The sequence below is a fragment of the Diceros bicornis genome, chromosome 25 (genome assembly GCF_020826845.1).
Source record: "Diceros bicornis minor isolate mBicDic1 chromosome 25, mDicBic1.mat.cur, whole genome shotgun sequence".
NCBI lineage: Eukaryota > Metazoa > Chordata > Mammalia > Perissodactyla > Rhinocerotidae > Diceros > Diceros bicornis.
Genome location: NC_080764.1, coordinates 5,603,898 through 5,621,465, shown reverse-complemented (window position 1 = coordinate 5,621,465; position 17,568 = coordinate 5,603,898). Strand labels below are relative to the sequence as shown.

Genomic DNA, 17,568 nt, shown 5'->3' with positions numbered 1-17,568 from the left:
GCCCTGGTGAGCTGAGGGGTCTGCTCGGCCCTGAAGGAGACCTCCCTCCCTCCCTCCCTCACACAGATGCTCACTAACTGTGGGCAGGGGAGGGGGCAAGGAGGGCGTTACAGAGCAGCTGCTGCATATGCTGGGCGTCAGCCATGATCCCAGTTGACCTCCCAGGCCCCCCTGCTCTGCTCTACCTTCTGGCGTCTCAGGCCACGGATGGGGGTGCCGGCGCTCAGACACAGGAGGGGTGTTGCTCGGCGTCTCACGGCGTGCCAGCCGCGTTGGGCTTGCCCTCTGGCCCCCAGCCTCCTGCGAGGACTTACCCAGGCCCAGCCTTGGGCCTCTGGGAAGACCCTCCCTCCTTGCCCCTGCTCTCTGGCCTTGCCCAGAGTGGCTCCCCGTGTTGTGCAGGCATTAATCTTGAGACAGACTCTGAGCCTGGACGTGGGGATCCCCCCAGGAGCTCGAGGTCACCCACGGCTTGGTCCTTGGAGGCCCAGATGGCTGGACCCACGGGACGGTGGGAGAGAAAGGAGGACGGCTTGGGTGCGGGCTGACTGCAAAGGGTCGCTGGCTTCACACTGGTCAGCACTTCGCCCCCACTGCTGTCGCAGGCGGGGCTCAGCCTGGTGAATGCCTCTGTTAATTTCATAGTTGTGCAGGGACGGCATTGGGCTGTGACGTGACATTGGTCCTGTGCTAAGAGGAGCTGCCGGCCAGGGGCGCAGGGCAGGGCTCCAGGGCTGCCTCCAGACAGCTGCTGTTACTCTGAACCTTGGTCTCTTCTTCCATAGAACAGGGACACCAGGACCACCTGAGGTCTGTGACTGGCCCAGCTTGGCTGTGGCCTCTGAGAGCTATTCAGTGCCCGCACCCCATCTCCTGTGCACCTGCAGGTCCTGCCTGAAGCCCCAAGCTCCAGGGATGACCGGATGGTCAGGACACGGAGCCACCCCCGTTGCAGCAGCTGGGGTGCTGGTCACCCTGCACAGGCCACCTGACCTCTGCTTCACTTAGCTCCCAGGTCCCTGTCCCCATGGAGCTGGTGGGGGCAGCCAGGCCTGAACTGGGGTCCAGTGTACAGCTCCACCAGGAGGAAAAAGTGCAGCCACCCCAAAAAGGCCTTTGAGGACCAGCATGCCGCTTACTGGGTGTGGGGGAGGTGAGTTCAGTGCCCCCACCAAACACCTGTGCGCGGGCAGCTCCAAGGTTGAGAGAGGCAATGGAGGCAGGAGCGGGTGACTGTCACCCTGTGACTCCCGGGCACGGCCGGCGGGAAGCCGGGGGGCAGCCTGCAGAAAGCAAGCCCTGTTCCGGGCTGTTTCTGCGCTGTGTTGCTTTTGAAAAATACAGCCCGTTCTCTCAGCAGGGCATCGCAGGGCCACCTAAAGTGACTGCGGGTCGAAACTGTGCAAAGTTATTAATCAACGGGGAAAACGACGATTGTTCCCTGATCTTGAAAAACTTTGGCAAAATATTAAAAGCTCTGTCACTGTTGGTTGTAAACGTTTGGGGAAATGAGGAAGATAGTAAAGTGAGTACTTATCTAGTGCACTGTGTTTAAAACATCAGAAACACGGAGAAGTGTTTCATTTCTTTGTGAAAGCACGAGTGGTTTGAAGGGTGTTGGCCTGGTCGGCATTACCACTTCTCATTTGTTTGCTGCACTCTGTTGGCCTGTCCCTCTTACTGCTCATCCGTTTCTATAAAATGTCACTTATCACTGGGGGACAAGGAGGCAACAGGACCGCACTTTGCTGCCTGTGCGTGATGAATGACAGGTGCAGGGACCAATCACAGACCGACTTTGAAAGGCGTGACGGGATTGGTCACTGATGCTGACGCACGTCTGTTATCTGTGCGGTGATTTGTGGACTGGAGAGAGGGCAGAGACGTACTTTAGGGAGCTGCTCACAGTTCTTATACCTGGTAACTGAAATTTGAGCTGTGTTGTTAGGGGATTGGTGTAATTTAACTAAATTGTGCTAACTGAAATTCATAAAAAATCAGAACCATGCAAAGTGAGGACTGCCTGTAATCCAGGATCAGTTTCTGATTGAGGTTTTTGATATATTTGGTTCAGAACATAGACTGTTGGCGAGGTTGAGGGTTGGGCCTAACATTGACAATGCCGAGTGTTTTCAGGCTGTGGTTGGTCTGTAATGTGACGCTCACTATTCTCTCGGCCCCGGATGTGCAGTGCAAGGAATTGTCACCGTGAGTGCAAAGGACAAGCTTCAGATCCTAACTTGGTGTGTGCTGTGTGGCCTTTGACAAGGCACTTGACCTCTCTGAGCCTTTCTTGCCTCACCTGTGAAAGGGACCCGCCATCAGCGCCTGCTGCTGGGTTGGTGAAGACCGAATGAGCTTAGAGTGAAGGGGGAAACGCGTGGAAAGGCCGTGCAGGGAGAGAAGGGCAGGGAAAGCCGGCCGTGGGCGTGCTGTCGGCTCTGGGAGCTGGGCAGGTGGAGGCACAGCCCCACCAGGTGTCTCCCTGAGGACGTGTGACACGCTGTGACCCTCTGGGGCCTCTCCAGCTGCTGCTTGTGTGAAGGGGTGATGAGCCACAGCCTGGACCACGGGAGCGCACAGCCAGCCCAGCCCCCTGCAGTGCTGGACAGGTGGGATGTGCCCACCCCTCACGCTGGGCAGAGCGCGTTGGTCTCCCCCTGCACGGCCCCCGGGCCCCCTCGCCGGCCCCATGCGGTCTCTGACTCACGCCCTCTCGCCCTCTCGTCTCCCTCCTGCCCGCAGGCAACTGCTGAAGACGGAGCTGGGGTCCTTCTTCACGGAGTACCTGCAGGTGGGTGTCTGCACTGTTCAGCTGGGCTGGAATTGCTCCCGGGTGGCCAGGAAGGACGGGGTCACCTCCTCTTGGTGGGTGTGTGGAGCCCCAGGTCCCAAGGACTCCCCCACACCGTGACTCAGTTTCCCCATCTAGCCGAGGTGGGTTGTTGTGAAGGTTAAATGACAGGTTGCAGGTGGAGTCTTGGCGCTGTGCTGGCATGTGGCGGGCCTCAGTGTTAGCCTTATTAGTTGTCCATCTCCTGGAACGTCAGTGTAGGGTCACCTGAGGGCCTGGAGCTGCATGGTGACGATGTCAGCATCCCCGAGGCCCCTCTGTCCCAGGCCCTGCGGCACCTTCCGTTCGGCGTATCCCGTCCAGCCAACAGGCCTGCAAAGTTGGTGAACACACGGGAAGCTAGGGCTTGGGGACGTGAGAGGACCTGCCGAGGTCACACAGCCAGGAAGGGCGACAGCGACACCCGGGGTGTGTAGGGACTTCCTCGTGCAGGCTCAGAGCAAGGGACCCGCCCTGCCAGGGCATGTCACGTCGGTTTAGGGTTGTTTTTTTAATTTAACAGCTTTATTGAAGTGCAATTCACATACCGTACTGTGAGCCCATTGAAAGTGTACAATTCAGTGGGTTTTAGTGTAGTCAGAGAGTTGTGTGGCCATCACCCCCAATCTAATTCCAGAGCCTTTTCATCTCTGCAAAAAGAAACCCCACATCTATAAACAATGAGTCCCCTTTCCCCTTTCCTCCAGCCCCTGGCAACCCCTGATCTAGTTTCTGTCTCTGCATTTGCCTGTTCTGGACGTTTCATATCAACAGAATCACACAGTGTGTGGCCTTTTGTGTCTGGCTTCTTTCTCTAAGCAGTGCTTTTGAGATTCATTTGTGTTGTAGCACGTGTCAGTATTGCGTTCTCTTTTACAGCTGAGTAGTGTTCCACTGTATGGATGCACCCCATTTTGTTTGTCCATCCGTCCATCAGTGGACACTGGGTTGTTTTCACCTCCTGTCTGTTGTGGGTGGAGCTGAGCATGGTGTCCTTCTCAGCCGAGATGCCCGGGGCAGCGTCACGTGGTCTGTGGGTTGAGCCCCGCATTGATGGTGGCTGTTCTTAGCCAGGCCTTCAGTCGTTAGGCCCCTCTTGTTGCAAGTCCTTCCTTCTTGTGGGGTGCTGCCTGCCTGGCTCAGCCTGGGGCAGGAGGCTCCAGGCTGGGTCTGTCTCTCGGGTGTCCCTGCAGCCCCTCCTGTCTGGTGACAGGCCCTGGGGGGGTCACTTGTCAGTGTCCTCCCAGGCGAGCCGAGGTTCGGGCTGTGCCACAGTGGGCTGTGGGACATCGGCGAGTCCCTTCCCCTCTGGGCCTCAGCGGCTTGTTGGTGGGCTCTTGGAGGCCCTGCCCCCCAGGTCCCGGGGCACCCACGGGGCAGTGACAGCATCTCGTGTGTATCTTTCAGAACCAGCTGCTGACGAAAGGCATGGTGATCCTGCGGGACAAGATCCGCTTCTACGAGGGTGAGTCTGCAGCCCCGTGGCTGGGGCCGTGTGCCGGGCCCCACTGCCCGCTGGCGCTGCTGCTGCTGGGCCTCGCAGCTGGGGCCGCAGGGCGGGGGCTCTGCAGGTGTGCCTGCTGGAACCATGGCACTGCCAGCCTGGCCTGGGCCCCCGGGGCTCTGGATGGGCGGTGTGGCCCTCCTGGTTGGCGGCTGGGAAGCGGCACAAGTGACGCTAAGGGGCAGCAGGGCTGAGATCTGACCCAGGAGGGGACCTTGTTGGGGAGGGATCTGCCCTCCCGTCTACCTGAGCCCAGGAGGGCCGAGACGTCGGGGAGACGGCCCTGCTCCACCTCGTCACCCCTGGGGCCTTCTGGCCCCAGTGAACCCCGTCCCAGGGACCTGGGGGAACCCCGCCAGGATCTCTGAGGACCAGAGGACTGGTTTAGGGCAGAGGCTGCCCCGCTTCTCCGGAGGGAAGAGGCTGGAGCAGGGAGCCGCCACCTGCGTGGGAGCAGCTGCCCCACAGGGCTCGGGGCAAACCTTGGCACTGGGCATCTTGGGCGAGTTTTCTCTTTTAACGCTCACAGTCACCCTGTGAGGCCTTCAGGTCATTGTTCCCATTTCACGGCTGGGGGACAGCGCAGTGATGGCAGGCTCTTTGTCCGTGGCTGTGCTGCAAGTAAGGGGTGGAGGTGGGATTTGAACCCAGGCCAGTCTGACTCAGAGCGCACGCCTTTGCCCTTCCAGATGCCCATGAGTTGCCGCTGGCCTCTGCCTGGTTCAGGCCTCAGCAGCTCAGGGGAGAGTTCTGACCAACGGCCGTCTGCCTCCCCTGGGCCCTGAGTCTCGCGGGACAGCCGGGTCCCAGCTCCCTTGGGCTCCCAGTGTCTGCGGGCCGTGGGGCGACGACGGAGGCATGCGCCTCCTGCGGGAGTGAGTTGGCCTGGGGGAGGTCGGGTTATAGGAGGACCCAGCTCACACCAGTATGCCCTTGCTAAGGACCCGCTGTGGGTTCAGGCCCTGCGCAGGGTCGGGTTCCAGGAGCATTTGTTGAGCGCCTGCTGTGTGCCGGGCCTCAGGCACCTGCTCGCTCTGTGCTAGACTGTGTCCTGAGTGTTTTCCATCTGCTAACTCCTTGGCTTCTCCGACAGCCCTGTAAGCTAGGTGCCATTGTTGTAGCCACTGAACATATGGGGAAACCGAGGCACAGAGCGGTTCAGTAACTTGCCCAGGCCACGTGGCTGCTATGTGGCAGCCTGGCTCCTTGAGCCAGTGCTCTTCTCTTGCTGCTCCAGATCCCTTCTCGGGTCCTTACTCTGATTCTAGAAAGAGGGGATGTTGGCCCGTTTCACGGAGGAGCAGACTGAGGCCTGGTGGCCTGGTGTGCTCTGGGGGCACTCTGAGTTGCGTGTCCCCTGTTCCTTTAGCACCGGGAAGCACAGGCCACCGGGGTCTGGGTGGGCTCCCTGGAGGAGGCAGTCCCTAAGCCACTGAGATGGGGTGGTGAGGATTTGGCACCTGGCGGAGACGGCCTCCCACACCCTCTCCTGACTCGGTGCATTCCCGCAGCGTCTGTGCCTCCTACCAGCTCGGCCCGGGGGAGCCTGGATCCTTGGAGAAGGGAGCTTTGTGCAGTTTGGTGGGGTCCTGCCTGCAGCGGCCATGTCCACCAGGCTACCCAGTGGGGTGTGCCAGCCCCGTCCAGCCTCCCCAGGCCTCGGACAGGCACAGAGCCCCAGGCTGGGGGCCAGAGGGCCCGGCCTCCCATTCCCATCTGGCCACAGACACGTCATTTCCCTGTGTCCTCAGTGTCCCCAGTTAGCACGGTGGGCTTGGACGGGCTCCATCCACGTGCTCAGTACGTGTCAGGCCCCGGGTGGCCTCTGGGGATCTAGAGATGGAGGAGAGCCAGGCCCTGCGCGGCTGGGGACGCCATCATGGACCAGATGGAGACAGTCCGGTGTCAGGGTGAAGGGAAGCCCAGGTTAGTTCCACCTTGGCAGTCAGGGAGGGCTGCATGGAGGCGGTGGCCCTGGAGTAGGATGTCAAAATGTGGTCCGTTCAGGAGGGCGTCTGGTTCCCTTCAGCCCATGCAGTGGGAACAGGAGCTGATGCCGCACCTTTGAGGCAGCCTCGAGGGCCTCCCCCTCCATCCCCCACCCGGGTTTGGGAGTCTGCTGTCTGTGGTTGGCTATGGCCTCACCGTGCCTCTGTTGGAGGGGGTGGTGGCCCCACGTGGGGCAGCCCCAGGCCCTCGCCACCTGCCCCTCTCTCCAGCCTCCAGTGAGGCCTTGGATGTCAGCTCCAGAGCAGAGCGATCCTGGAAATGGAAAGCCTGGGGGCCAGCCTTGAGGTGGAGGCCCTGGGACAGCATCCCAGGTCGTGGTCTGGTGGTCTTGTCGCCATGGCTGGCCGGAGTGAGCTCTGTCTGCAGCCAGGCCCTGTGGTCATCACTGTCCCCGGGGTCTCCTCGCGATGGGCTGAGACCTGAGTCACCGTTGGCCTGGCTCATTGCGGTCTCCAGGGACTGCACCGTCGGCCCTTAGCACTCGGACTGGATAAAGGAAGACAGACAGACTGACCCAGCCCCGGGAGAGACCCAGCTCAGGGCCACTGCCGCCGCCTGGGTCCTGCTGAGCCTCAGCACAGACACTGCCCACGTGGCCCACCGGTCATCACGTCGACAGCTGGCCCTGAGCACTTGTCCTGTGGCGGCTTCCAGCCCTGTGCGTGGGGGGCATCTGTTGCGTCCATTCTGAAGAGGACCACGCTGACCCCTGGAGTCCCACAGCAACGCAGAGCAGGGCTTTAACGCCATGCCGCTGGACTCCAACCCCTGACAACCCTGCCACCCCCAGACCACAGTCCCCAGCAGAGAACCCGGCCGTGGGCATGGCCAAGCCTCCCGGCCTCTCGGTCAGCCTGCGGCTCTGGCCGGCCTGGCCTCCGTGTTGGACAACATCTGCTTTCCACAGCGTTTCCGCCCTGTGGGCTGGAGAAGGGCCTGTGCTCCGCGGCCGCCGGCCTGGCCTGGGCCCAGAGCCACCCCACGCCGGCCCAGGGAACTGAGCTGCCTTTCTTCCTGCCAGGACCGGGGGACCTGAAGGGACCTCTCTGTACAGACAGAGCTCCCGGCGCGGCGAGGACCCGCCCAGCCTGGGCTCCCCGGAGCCAGGTGGGCCCCCCCAGGAGGATGGGGAGCTGGCTGCTGGGCAGGGAGCCGCAGTGCCAGCAGACGGGCCGCGCACAGAGGCCGGACCCTCCTCCCCACCGGCTGGGCTGGCCGGGCTCCCCTCTCAGAGCCCCAGCGCCCACACGGACCGGGGGGCTCTGTGGGGCCCCCGGGAGAAGTGAGGAGAAGAGAGGCGAAGGTCTCTGTCCGGCCTCCCTGTTGCCGTGGAGACCTGGAGGCCATCTGGCAGGAGCAGCACAGTCAGGGAGGCTGGCCGGCGTGTGGCACTTCCCCTCCTCGCCCGGAGACACCCGCCACACCCCATTTTCCTCCGACCAATTGCTAGTCTGGCTTAAAGGGGGATCCCACCAAGCAGCAGAGGCCTCGGTGACCCATACCAGGGCCTGCTTGTCCCAGACTCTGCCGCCCGTCACCCCAGCTTCCTGTCATTCCAGGCAGAAGGGCTGAGGGTTCAGCACTTTGCATGTCCTGGGGGACCCCAGAGCCGGCTTGGGGCACCTCAGCTGTCTCCGTCCCCCAGGGGCTGTCCACCCTGAGAATGGCACAGCTCTTTCCCCAGGGCTGGCAGAAATGCCTGCTCTCCACACATCTGCTTTCATGGTTCGCACACCAAGGGTGTTGGTCAACCTGGCAAACCCCTGCTCCTAAATCAACTTGGGTAGCACCTCCTCCAGGAAGCCTTCCCAGCCTGATCCTCTCCACCCCTCTCTTCCTCTCTCATACCTAAGACATGTTACTGCTGTTGGATGTGGTCTCGCTGCGTCCCCAGATCCCACGTCATGCAGCCTGGGGTCCGGGAGACCTTGGCCCTCGAGGGAGAGACCTGAACCTCTTGGAGGCTCGGTCTCATCTGCCCAGTGAGGTCACCCATCGCCATTGTCCTCATAATTGCTGTTCAGTGTCCTGCTTCCCTGTCTCGTGATGGGTCTGGGACTTGGCTGGGTCCCCAGCGTGAGGCCTGGCACAGTGTAGGTGCTGTGTAAATGGACAGATGGACAGATGGGAGGGAAGGACAGGTGGATGGATTCCTCAAGTGCTTTGGGGTCGTTGGGTGAATCGGATGAGACAGGGATGTGAGCTGGGCGCCCGCTGGGGGAACAGGCACTAACGGCTGGCACCACCGGCACTTCTCTGCCCCAGGCCTGATGGGCTCATTTCATCCCCTCAGCTCTGGGAGGTCAGCCCCATCACTGGCCCATTTTACACACGGGGACGCTGAGGCACAGGCCACAGAGCTGCTAAGCGGTCTGTGCTGTCGACCTGGGGGGTGGGAAGGGGGCTCCTCTGGGGCCCGGAGCCCAGCCCTCGGCTCCCACGTCCTCCTGTTGACGGGAGAGACGACTCCCGACCCGGGAGGGCGTGACGTGCCTGCCGGAGCCCGTTTGGGCCAGGCATGACGCCCCTGTGCCCGCAGGACAGAAGCTGCTGGACTCGCTGGCGGAGACGTGGGACTTCTTCTTCAGCGATGTACTGCCCACCCTGCAGGCCATCTTCTACCCGGTGCAGGCGAGTGGCCCCCGTGGCGGTGGGAGCCCGGGCCACGGTGACAGCCCACGCTAGCCTCGCCCCGGGCTGCTCAGCCTGGGGGCCCCCTTCTGCCCTCGCCCCCACACGTGGGCTGTCTGCGCCAGGGCCCGTCCCTGGACCTCTCAGAACCCGTTTCTCACCCGCAAGGCGGGAGTAAGGACAGCTCCCTCCTAAGGGCCCTGTAAAGCCCTGAGCAGCACACAGTAGGCCATGCCCGGTGCGTAGTAGGGGCTGTGTGTGACAGTATCCCTTTCCTTGCCTGAGGAAGCCGATAGGGGCCCTGTCTCCTCAGGACAAGGGTCATCTGGGGAGGACAGCCGGGTGGACGGGGGCCTGAGGGTCAGTGGGTCCTTTCTCCGGTGTCTGGCCCCAGGACTGGGGACTCGGGGGGAGCGAGCATCTCACGTGACAGCAGGGGTGGGCGCGGTGTCCTGTGTCTGCAGGGCAAGGAGCCCTCGGTGCGCCAGCTGGCCCTGCTGCACTTCCGGAACACCATCACCCTCAGCGTGAAGCTGGAGGACGCGCTGGCCCGCAGCCACGCCCGCGTGCCCCCCGCTATCGTACAGATGCTGCTGGTGCTGCAGGTGGGTGGGGCCCCGTGTCAGGGGCACCCGGGGGCGCAAGGCCGAGCTCCCCAGAGGCAGAGCCTGAGACGAGGGTTTGGGTCCACGTGACTTGTCAGTGGGGACTCTCGGGAAAAACCTCTAGGGGTGAGGGTAAACAGAGGGGCACAGGGGTCAGACCAAGGTGTGGGCTCTGGAGGAGGCTGGCCTCAGCCTGGTCCGCAGGGAGCCCAGGAGTGTGAACGGGACCTGAGTTGTCCCTCGTGGGTGGGGGGCTGGGCTTCCACACCCCTCCTCAGTCACTGGGGCTGGGGCCGCCTCCCCCCACGCCCCACACTGGTTCCAGGCGCTTCTGGTGTGGCTGGCTGTCATCCACGAGGACAGCTCTGGGAGGGGACGGCTGCCCACAGTTGGTGGCCCCACTCCCGGCAGCTGGGAGTGAGTGGCCTGCCCAAGACGGGATCTGATGGGCCACCGGCAGCCCCCACTGCAAACTGGGCCTTTCTGCAAACAGCTGCGTCATGAGCACTGCGATGGGCACAGCACCCTACAGTGTGCCGACTCATCTTACTGTCCCAGGACGAGGGTGGGCACCATCAGCAGCTGTTTTACAGGCGGGGAGATAGCGTCCTCGCTGGCCCGACCTGACAAGGCCAGAGGCCTGGCCCCACCCCAGTCGGATGGTCTCCGAAGGCCTGGCTGTTTTTCTGAGTACCCCCTCACAAAATCCTGAATTAGGGCCTGTGAGGCGGGTCCTGGGCCCACGACATCCCGGTGAAGGGGCTGATGGACGTGGGGGTTTGAAGGGTCGAGGGGCTGCACTGGGTGGAAGCTGGTGGTCATCCAAGCGGGACGCCCAGCCTGCCCCTGGGATTTCGAGGGATTTTAGGTCGGACCTGGCTGGGTTGAAGCTGGGGGCCTTGAGGGATGTTGCGTCTCTCGGCCTGTGCGAGGATAATGAGGAGAAGTGGGGTGTGAAGCTGAGGTGCCCAGGAGCAGGCAGCAACGGGGCTGGGGTTCAGAGCCATGAAGGAGAAGGTCGCCCCTGATCCCATGGAGGCCACCCCAGTGGGTGGCCAGGCTGGGGCAGTGCTGCCCCCTGGTGGTGGCTGTGCCTCCTGCGGCTTCCTGGGCTGGGCCTCATGCCCCCCAGCCTGTTCTGCCCCTGGTGGGTGCGACCGCCCCCCCAACCACAACCCTTGGCTGTTGCCCCACCCCAACCTGGCCCAAACTTTAAATGCCCTTGTCCCAGCCCCGCAGTGACCCCGTCCCCACTTTTCGAGTCCCAGATGGATCTGAGGTCACAGCTGCTGGTCACTGTGGGTTGAGGGCCTCAGGTGTGCCCTGTGCTTCACGAACCACAGAGTCACAGTTCCTTGTCACAGTCCCAGAAGCCGAGGTAACGGCCATGCACCTGAGCACACACAGATAAACAGGCTCTGGGAAGGAACAGCATGGAGTTTGCCAAATGCCCAGCACAGCCCAGCGGTAGTGTCGTCCTCATCCAGGGCACTATGGCTGGCGGCCGAGACAATCCCAGGGGAATGTGGGGTCCTACATGTCCATCTGGATGACTTATGGGGGCACCTGTGGAATCCCGCCCCCTCATCCAAACGCAGCTGGATCCATGGGGTCTGTACTGATGTCTCCCTTTCATTTCTGATCTTGGTCACTTGTGTCTCTCTTTTTCTTAGCCTGGTTAGAGGCTTACTGATTTTACTGATCTTTTCAAAGAACCAGCTTTTGGTTTTGTTGATTTTTCTCGATAAATTTCCTGTTTTCAATTTCATTGATTTCTATTCTGATTCTTATTTCTTTTCTTCTGCTTATTTTGGACTTAATTTGTTCTTCTTTTTCTGCTTTCCTAAAGTGGAAGCTTAGATTTTGATTTTAGATCTTTTTCTTTTCTGATATATCCACTCAGTGCTGTCAGTTTCCCTCTAAGCACTGCTTTCGATGCAGCCGACGAATTGGGAAAAGTTCTGTTTTCGTTTTCCTTTCGTTCAAAGTGAAAATGTCTCTTGAGATTTCTTCTTTGACCCATGTGTTATGTAGAAGTGAGTTGTTTAATCTCCATGTATTTGGGGATTTTCCAGCTATCTTTCTCTTAGTGATTCCTAGTTTGGTTCCATTGTGGTCTGGGAGCAGACACTGTGTGGTTTCTGTTCTTTTAACTCTAAGATGTGTTTCATGGCCCCAAACGTGGTCTGTCTTGGCGAATGTTCCCTGTGGGCTGGAGAACGTGTGTCCCGCTGTTGTCGGGTGAAGTCGTCTGTAGATGGCGACTGTATCCAGTTGATCGATGGTGCTGTTGAGTCCGGAAGTCGGCCACGTCCTTACTGATTTCCTGGCTCTGGATCCATTTCTGAGAGGGTGTGGAAGTCCCAGCCATGAGTGGGGATTTCTCTGTTCTCCCTGCGGGTCTGTGTGCTTGGCCCCCCGGAGTTTGGCACTCTTGTGAGATGCGTACACGTTAAGGCTTGTTGTGTCGTCTTGGAGAACTGACTTCTTCGGCATCCCTAATGACCTTCTTTATTCCTGGTCACTTTCTTGGTCTGCAGTCTGTGCTGTCTGAAATCATCCTGCTTCCTTCTGGTTAGGGGAGCGCGGCGTGTCTCTCTCCCCCGTATCACTTTCGTTTGCATGCGTCTTTATCGTTTACATGGGTTTCTTGTAGACGGCATATAGCTGGTTTCTCTTGACGTCTTGAACCATCGTTTGACATTCCACCGGAGCGTATCTTGTCCCTTAACCAACTGGCGGCACCCAGAGGAGTGCTGTCTTTCATTTGTTCATTTAGACATGGTTCATTCAGCAAGCACTCAGTAAATGCATGCTGTGTGCTGGTGCTCTGCCAGGGGTGCTGAGGGCACGGAGCTGGCCCCGGATCAGCAAAACCAGGGCTGTCCTGTGGGCAGCTTCCTTCCTCAGGCTTTGGCTCTAATGAAACCAGAGGAGGCGGAGATCCCTTCAAAGCCCTGGACGAGGGGAGGAGGCGGGGAGGAAGCAGATGAGAGCTGGCAGCGTGGAGCAGATGAGAGGGCGGGTGGCTGTCAGATGGATAGGCCTTGACTGCCCAGCTTGGATGTGGCCCTGGGCCTGGCCCCGTGGGGCAGCCTCTCCTGCCTGCAGCCCTCCCCGGGGTGAAAGAGAGGGTGGGGAGCCCCGGGTGATGAGCTGGGCCCCGCAGGATGGCCCAGAGCCTCTAGGAAGCCAGCGCGCAGGGGTCTCTCCCGAGGAGCAGAGCTTGTTCACGGGGCCCCTTCCCATGGGGCGTCATGGTCTCCAGACCCCGACGGCTGCTGTGTGCAGAGGGCAGCACAGGGGGTGCTGGAGCAGGGGAGTGACTCATGGGCCCCAACTCGAGAGAGGGCTGGGACAGGGGGTCGCTGTGGCACTGCCATGGGGGCCAGGACCCCGTGGGAACGGGGAGGAGGGAGAAGGCCATTTGTGGTGACCTTTGAGTTAATCCCGGCTGGGCTGGGGAGGCAGGGAACAGGCTGTCTGGTGGATGGAACAGCGTGGGCGAGGGCGCCTGCCCCCCGACTCCCTCCTTCTCTCGCAGGGGGTGCATGAGTCCCGGGGCGTGACCAAGGACTACCTGCGCCTGGAGACGCTGATCCAGAAGGTGGTGTCGCCCTACCTGGGAACCTACGGCCTCTACTCCAGCGAGGGCCCCTTCACGCACTCCTGTATCCTGGGTAGGGGTCGCCTGGGCCTTGGGCGGGGAGCGGGGTGACCACTGGCTCCGTCCACCTCTGCCCGGGAGCCCAGGCCTCCCGGTGAAGACAGCAGAGCTGGGATCCCACTGGGGATTCGCTTGTCAGTCACCACAAAGCTGTCCTGAGCATCCACCGGCCCCGCCGTGTGCTGGGCCCTGGACACATGGAGATGGGTCACCTGGGGTCCCTCCTTCAAGGGCTGAGGGGGACCCACCAGACAGACACTGTAAGTGGTGAGGTGATGACCCACCGAGAGCCCCACAGAGGCCTCTGTGTTCCGGAGAAGGTTGCAGCCGTGCTCAGTCCTGAAAGTCAGGAGTCGGCCAGGCAGATGACACAGCATGTGCAAAGGCCCGGAGCCCAGAAATCCTGGCTTGTTTGGGGAATCACGGGGGAGGGACGAGGTTGAGGGGGTGGCTGTGGCTGGGCATCCTGGAGCTGCCTGGCTTCCAGCAGAAGCCGGCCACATTGCTCCTTGAACAGACACCCCGCTGGTTCATTCAGCAACATAAACTGAGTCCCTACTGTGCGCCAGCCCCTGTGTTTGGTCTCGGGGGTTCAGCAGATCCAAAGGCACCCTCGTGGGCTCTCGTCCACCAGAGGAGGCTGACCAATGAGTAAACGATGGCCAGATGACTCCCCAGGGTGACCCAGGTGACATGAGGCCCAGGGCAGGGAGCTTAGTGGAGGCCGGACTGGGAGGTGACAGCTGCACTGAGGGGCCGGGAGGAGCCAGGCCTGGGAGGAGGTGCCCGAGGAGCATCCCAGACAGAGGGGCCGCTTGGGAGTGCCCACCTTTCTGCTGGTATAAAACCTGCCTGCCAGGTGTGTCTCAGCTCAGGCGGGGCCCCAGCAGCCAGAGAGCTTTGAGCTGCCCAGGCCCCCAGTGACTCTGGACACCAGGACCCAGCTTGGCTGGGAGGGAGCCTCCCTGTCCAGGAAAGGCCCCTGAGCCACTCAGTGTGCTCAGCCCTGCCACCTGGTGGTCTGTGCGGAACCGCAGGGTCCCGAGTGGGAGCCTAAACCTGCCCCCACCAGCCTCTGCCCCACAGTCCTCCCGCCCTCCAGGGCCCACCACACACAGAATAACCCCAGCCCTGACCTCTCATGGAAGGCCCCTTGTCGTCTGCTGCCTTTGTGGACTCACCACTACCCAACCTAGGGCCCACCCAGGAGGTGTGTCGTCCCCCCACACACTAGGACTCCGGCTCTGAGGGCAGGGGTGTGTCTTCACGGGAAAGTGCTAACATTTGTAGATTTGCAAGAGCTGGGGAAACTGAGGCACATGCACGGGTCACTGGCAAGGTGCACATTTGAACCCTGGACTGTTGACTTGAGCCCCCCCCAACCTCTGCCGTCCAGGCTGAGAGGCTGGGACCAAGGAGGAGGTTGCACAGGGGTGGAGCTAGTGTCAGAGCTGGGGTGGGAACCCACATTCCTCCCCTACCCGGCCTGGCCACGCAGCAAGAGTGTGAGTGGTAGGGCTGGGCCAGCGTCTACACCATCGGGCTTGTCCCTGTAGCTGCCCCTTGGTGCAGAGCTGGCCGCACAGTGGAGGCGCACAGATGCCTGGCATCTCGCCAAAGGAAGGGTTTGGAATCCACAGGTGCCTGGTTTGCTGAGTAGCTGCCCTGGCCCCCGGTGCCTGACGCCATCTGTCCGTCTGTCTCTCCACAGAGAAGCACTTCCTGCGCCGCTCCCGCTCGGGCGACGTCCTGGCTAAGAACCCAGTGGTGCGCTCCAAGAGCTACAACACGCCGCTGCTGAACCCCGTGGCGGAGCATGAGGCCGAGGGCGCGGCGGCCGGCGGCCAGGGTATCCGCCGGCACTCGGTGTCCGAGATGACGTCCTGCCCTGAGCCCCAGGGCTTTGCTGACACGCCCGGCCAGGGCCCCACCGGGGCCTTCAGACCCTCCCCGGCGCCCCCGTCAGGGCCCTGCCCCGGCAGACTGTACCCCCCAGCCCAGCCCCCTGAGCCCGGCCCGGGCCCGGCCCGCGGCTCCCCGCCCTCCTCCAGCCCTGAGAACCTGGTGGACCAGATCCTGGAGTCCGTGGACTCGGACTCCGAAGGGATCTTCATTGACTTTGGCCGGGCCGGTGGCTCGGGCGCCTCTGAGTTTGAGGGGGCCGGGGGGCGGCAGAGCATCGTGTGAGGGCGGGTGTTTTTACTGACCCCGTGTGTGTGCCTGTGTGGTGTGTGCGTGCACGAGTTTTTTACTGTGTCCCGTCCAGTTCCTGTCAGCCATGGCCGCCTGGGCATCCCCCAGTCCTCGGAATAACTGTCGCCGCCCCGACCCCAGCACGCTCCATCCTGGGGCATCGGCGTCGGTGGCTTCACCTGCCTCACGGGTCACCGGGTGCCACGGGGCAACCTCGTGTGTGTGGAACGGGCGTCGCCACTCACTGCACCCGCGGCCCTCCAGCATCCACGCCCGCAGAGACTGTGAATCCGGGGCTCGGCCAGGCCGCCAGGGTGACCCCCAGCGCGACGGGGGTCGGTAGCAGACCTGCCGTCCCCCTCCCCACTCACCTCAGGCCACAGCGTCACCTCCTGTGTGTGGCTGTCCCAGACCCTCCGAGCAGCCTGTCCTCGCTCTGCCTGGGGTGGCCGTGGGCAGGAAGAGGGTGGAATAAAACTTGTCTACCCCACTCCCGAGCTCGTGTCTGCGACACCAAGCCCCGTGGACGTCCCCCAGGGTCCGCGCCCTCAGAGACCGCTCAGAGGGGCAGGTTCCTGTTACCCGGTTTCTCTGTCTCTTCCTGACAGAGGGGCCCGGAGACCCCAGAAGGAAGAGCTGGAAGACCCGACAGCGTCAGGAGGGGCTGGGACCCTCGGGGTGGGGTCTCGGTACAGATCGCTGCCCGTGCTGGGGGTCTGGCCCCTGCCTTTGTCCCCCAACCCTGGGCAGTTTTGCATCTGCAAGAGTAGAAACACTGGACCCTGGCAGGAACGGAGGAAGGACCTGCCTGACCCCACACACTGGGGCGGCGCATGGGGGGAGGGACAGGTGACACCTGCCCGGGCCGCCCCTGCAGCTGTGGGGCCCCCCAGACAGGTTATACCCCATCTCCCCTCCTGACAGCGGCTGCGTAGGGCTGGCTCCCTGCCCCCTGGGTGAGTGGACTGGGGGAGCCTGTGGGCCACCAATGGCTGACGTCCAGGCCCAGGAGACTGTCCAGGGAGGAGGGCGAGGGCCAGAACGCTCCTGAGAGCCAGCAGTGCCCCACAGGCCAGCCCAGCAGCCAGGGCACCCAGGACGGGACCTGTTGGGAGAAGCCGTGTCTGGGGCATGCTTCTCTGGGCCCCGCTGTTAAAGATTCAGGGGTCAGCGTGGCCACCAGAGGAAGAAGGGCATGTGAGATTTCTTCTGAGCCGGGTGGGGGATGTTTCTGCACCTGGTTGAGCCGCTCTGTTCCAAGGGCACACTTCTCATGGAGTTGGTTTTCTGCTGGAGGTGGGAAGGGATAGACCGGAGCAGGGTGAGCAGGCATGGTGGGGGCTGTGAGGTGGTCAGGGAGGGAGGTGCACGCCTCACCGATGCTGAATCACAGGGGGCACCAGCCTACGGGGATCTGCTAGAGAAGCTGTCTGCATGGGTGTTTCTCCCGTCTAGTGGGAGAAACGAGCTGGGAGCTCCTGCTTCAGCCCGGGAGGGGCTGCAGGAGAGCAACAGAGCCTGGGAGGAGCTCAGTTTTGCCATCTGTGATACGGGAACACATCAGCTTCACAGGGCTCAGTGACCGCTGGGTACTCGGAAGGTGCCCCGGGAACAGGCGAGTGTCCCCAGGCAAGGCTCAGCAGGGGGGTGGGAGAGCAAGAATGACCCCAGCCTCAGAGGAACTGGGTTTGGGGGCTGGGGATTGGGCCAGAAGCCTGTCCCTGGTCTGAGAACCAACAAGAACGTGGCCGCTCGGCTCAGCTGATGGGCTGAGATCCCTGAACTGCCCTCCTTGGCTTGAAGCTCCCTCATGGAACCCAGGATAGGCCTGGACCAGCTAAGCCTGAGGTGGGGGTTGGAGGTTGGGGGTGGCCGTTATCAGCAGAGTTCTCTCGAGGAGGAAGGATCGGGCAAGGGGTGGAAGTCGTGGCAGGGAGCTGGGTGGCTGGGCTCTGTCCACACCGGGGCGCTGGGCCCTCTGCCCCCACCCGCCGAGTGCTGGGGGCTCCATCAGGAAGCTCTGAGCATCCTAGGCCCCCGTGGGCTGCTGGGCCTGCTCCAATCCCCAGGGACTCGGGTGGCACCTGCTGGCACATGGGCCCACGGGCAGGCATGGCCTTTGTAT

The 17,568-nt window shown here is 62.0% G+C and overlaps 1 protein-coding gene across 6 annotated transcripts in view; it reads left to right on the top strand.

Annotated features, from left to right (window-relative positions):
- Positions 1-16,108, top strand: part of PRR5 (proline rich 5) — a 29,686-nt gene extending 13,578 nt beyond the window's left edge. Inside the window, exons 1-8 of one of the 6 annotated variants that reach the window (XM_058568168.1) lie at positions 1,137-1,153; positions 2,137-2,338; positions 2,746-2,794; positions 4,241-4,298; positions 8,887-8,978; positions 9,443-9,583; positions 13,128-13,263; positions 14,962-16,099. In XM_058568168.1, coding sequence (XP_058424151.1) covers positions 2,184-2,338; positions 2,746-2,794; positions 4,241-4,298; positions 8,887-8,978; positions 9,443-9,583; positions 13,128-13,263; positions 14,962-15,437 — 1,107 coding nt within the window. In that variant the 5' untranslated portion in view covers positions 1,137-1,153; positions 2,137-2,183 and the 3' untranslated portion in view covers positions 15,438-16,099. Of the gene's footprint in view, positions 1-1,015; positions 1,154-1,175; positions 2,613-2,745; positions 2,795-4,240; positions 4,299-8,886; positions 8,979-9,442; positions 9,584-13,127; positions 13,264-14,961 lie in introns of those variants that run through there. The other 5 variants (XM_058568165.1, XM_058568167.1, XM_058568169.1 and 2 more) reach the window with 5 other exon arrangements.
- Positions 16,109-17,568: the final 1,460 nt, after the last annotated feature.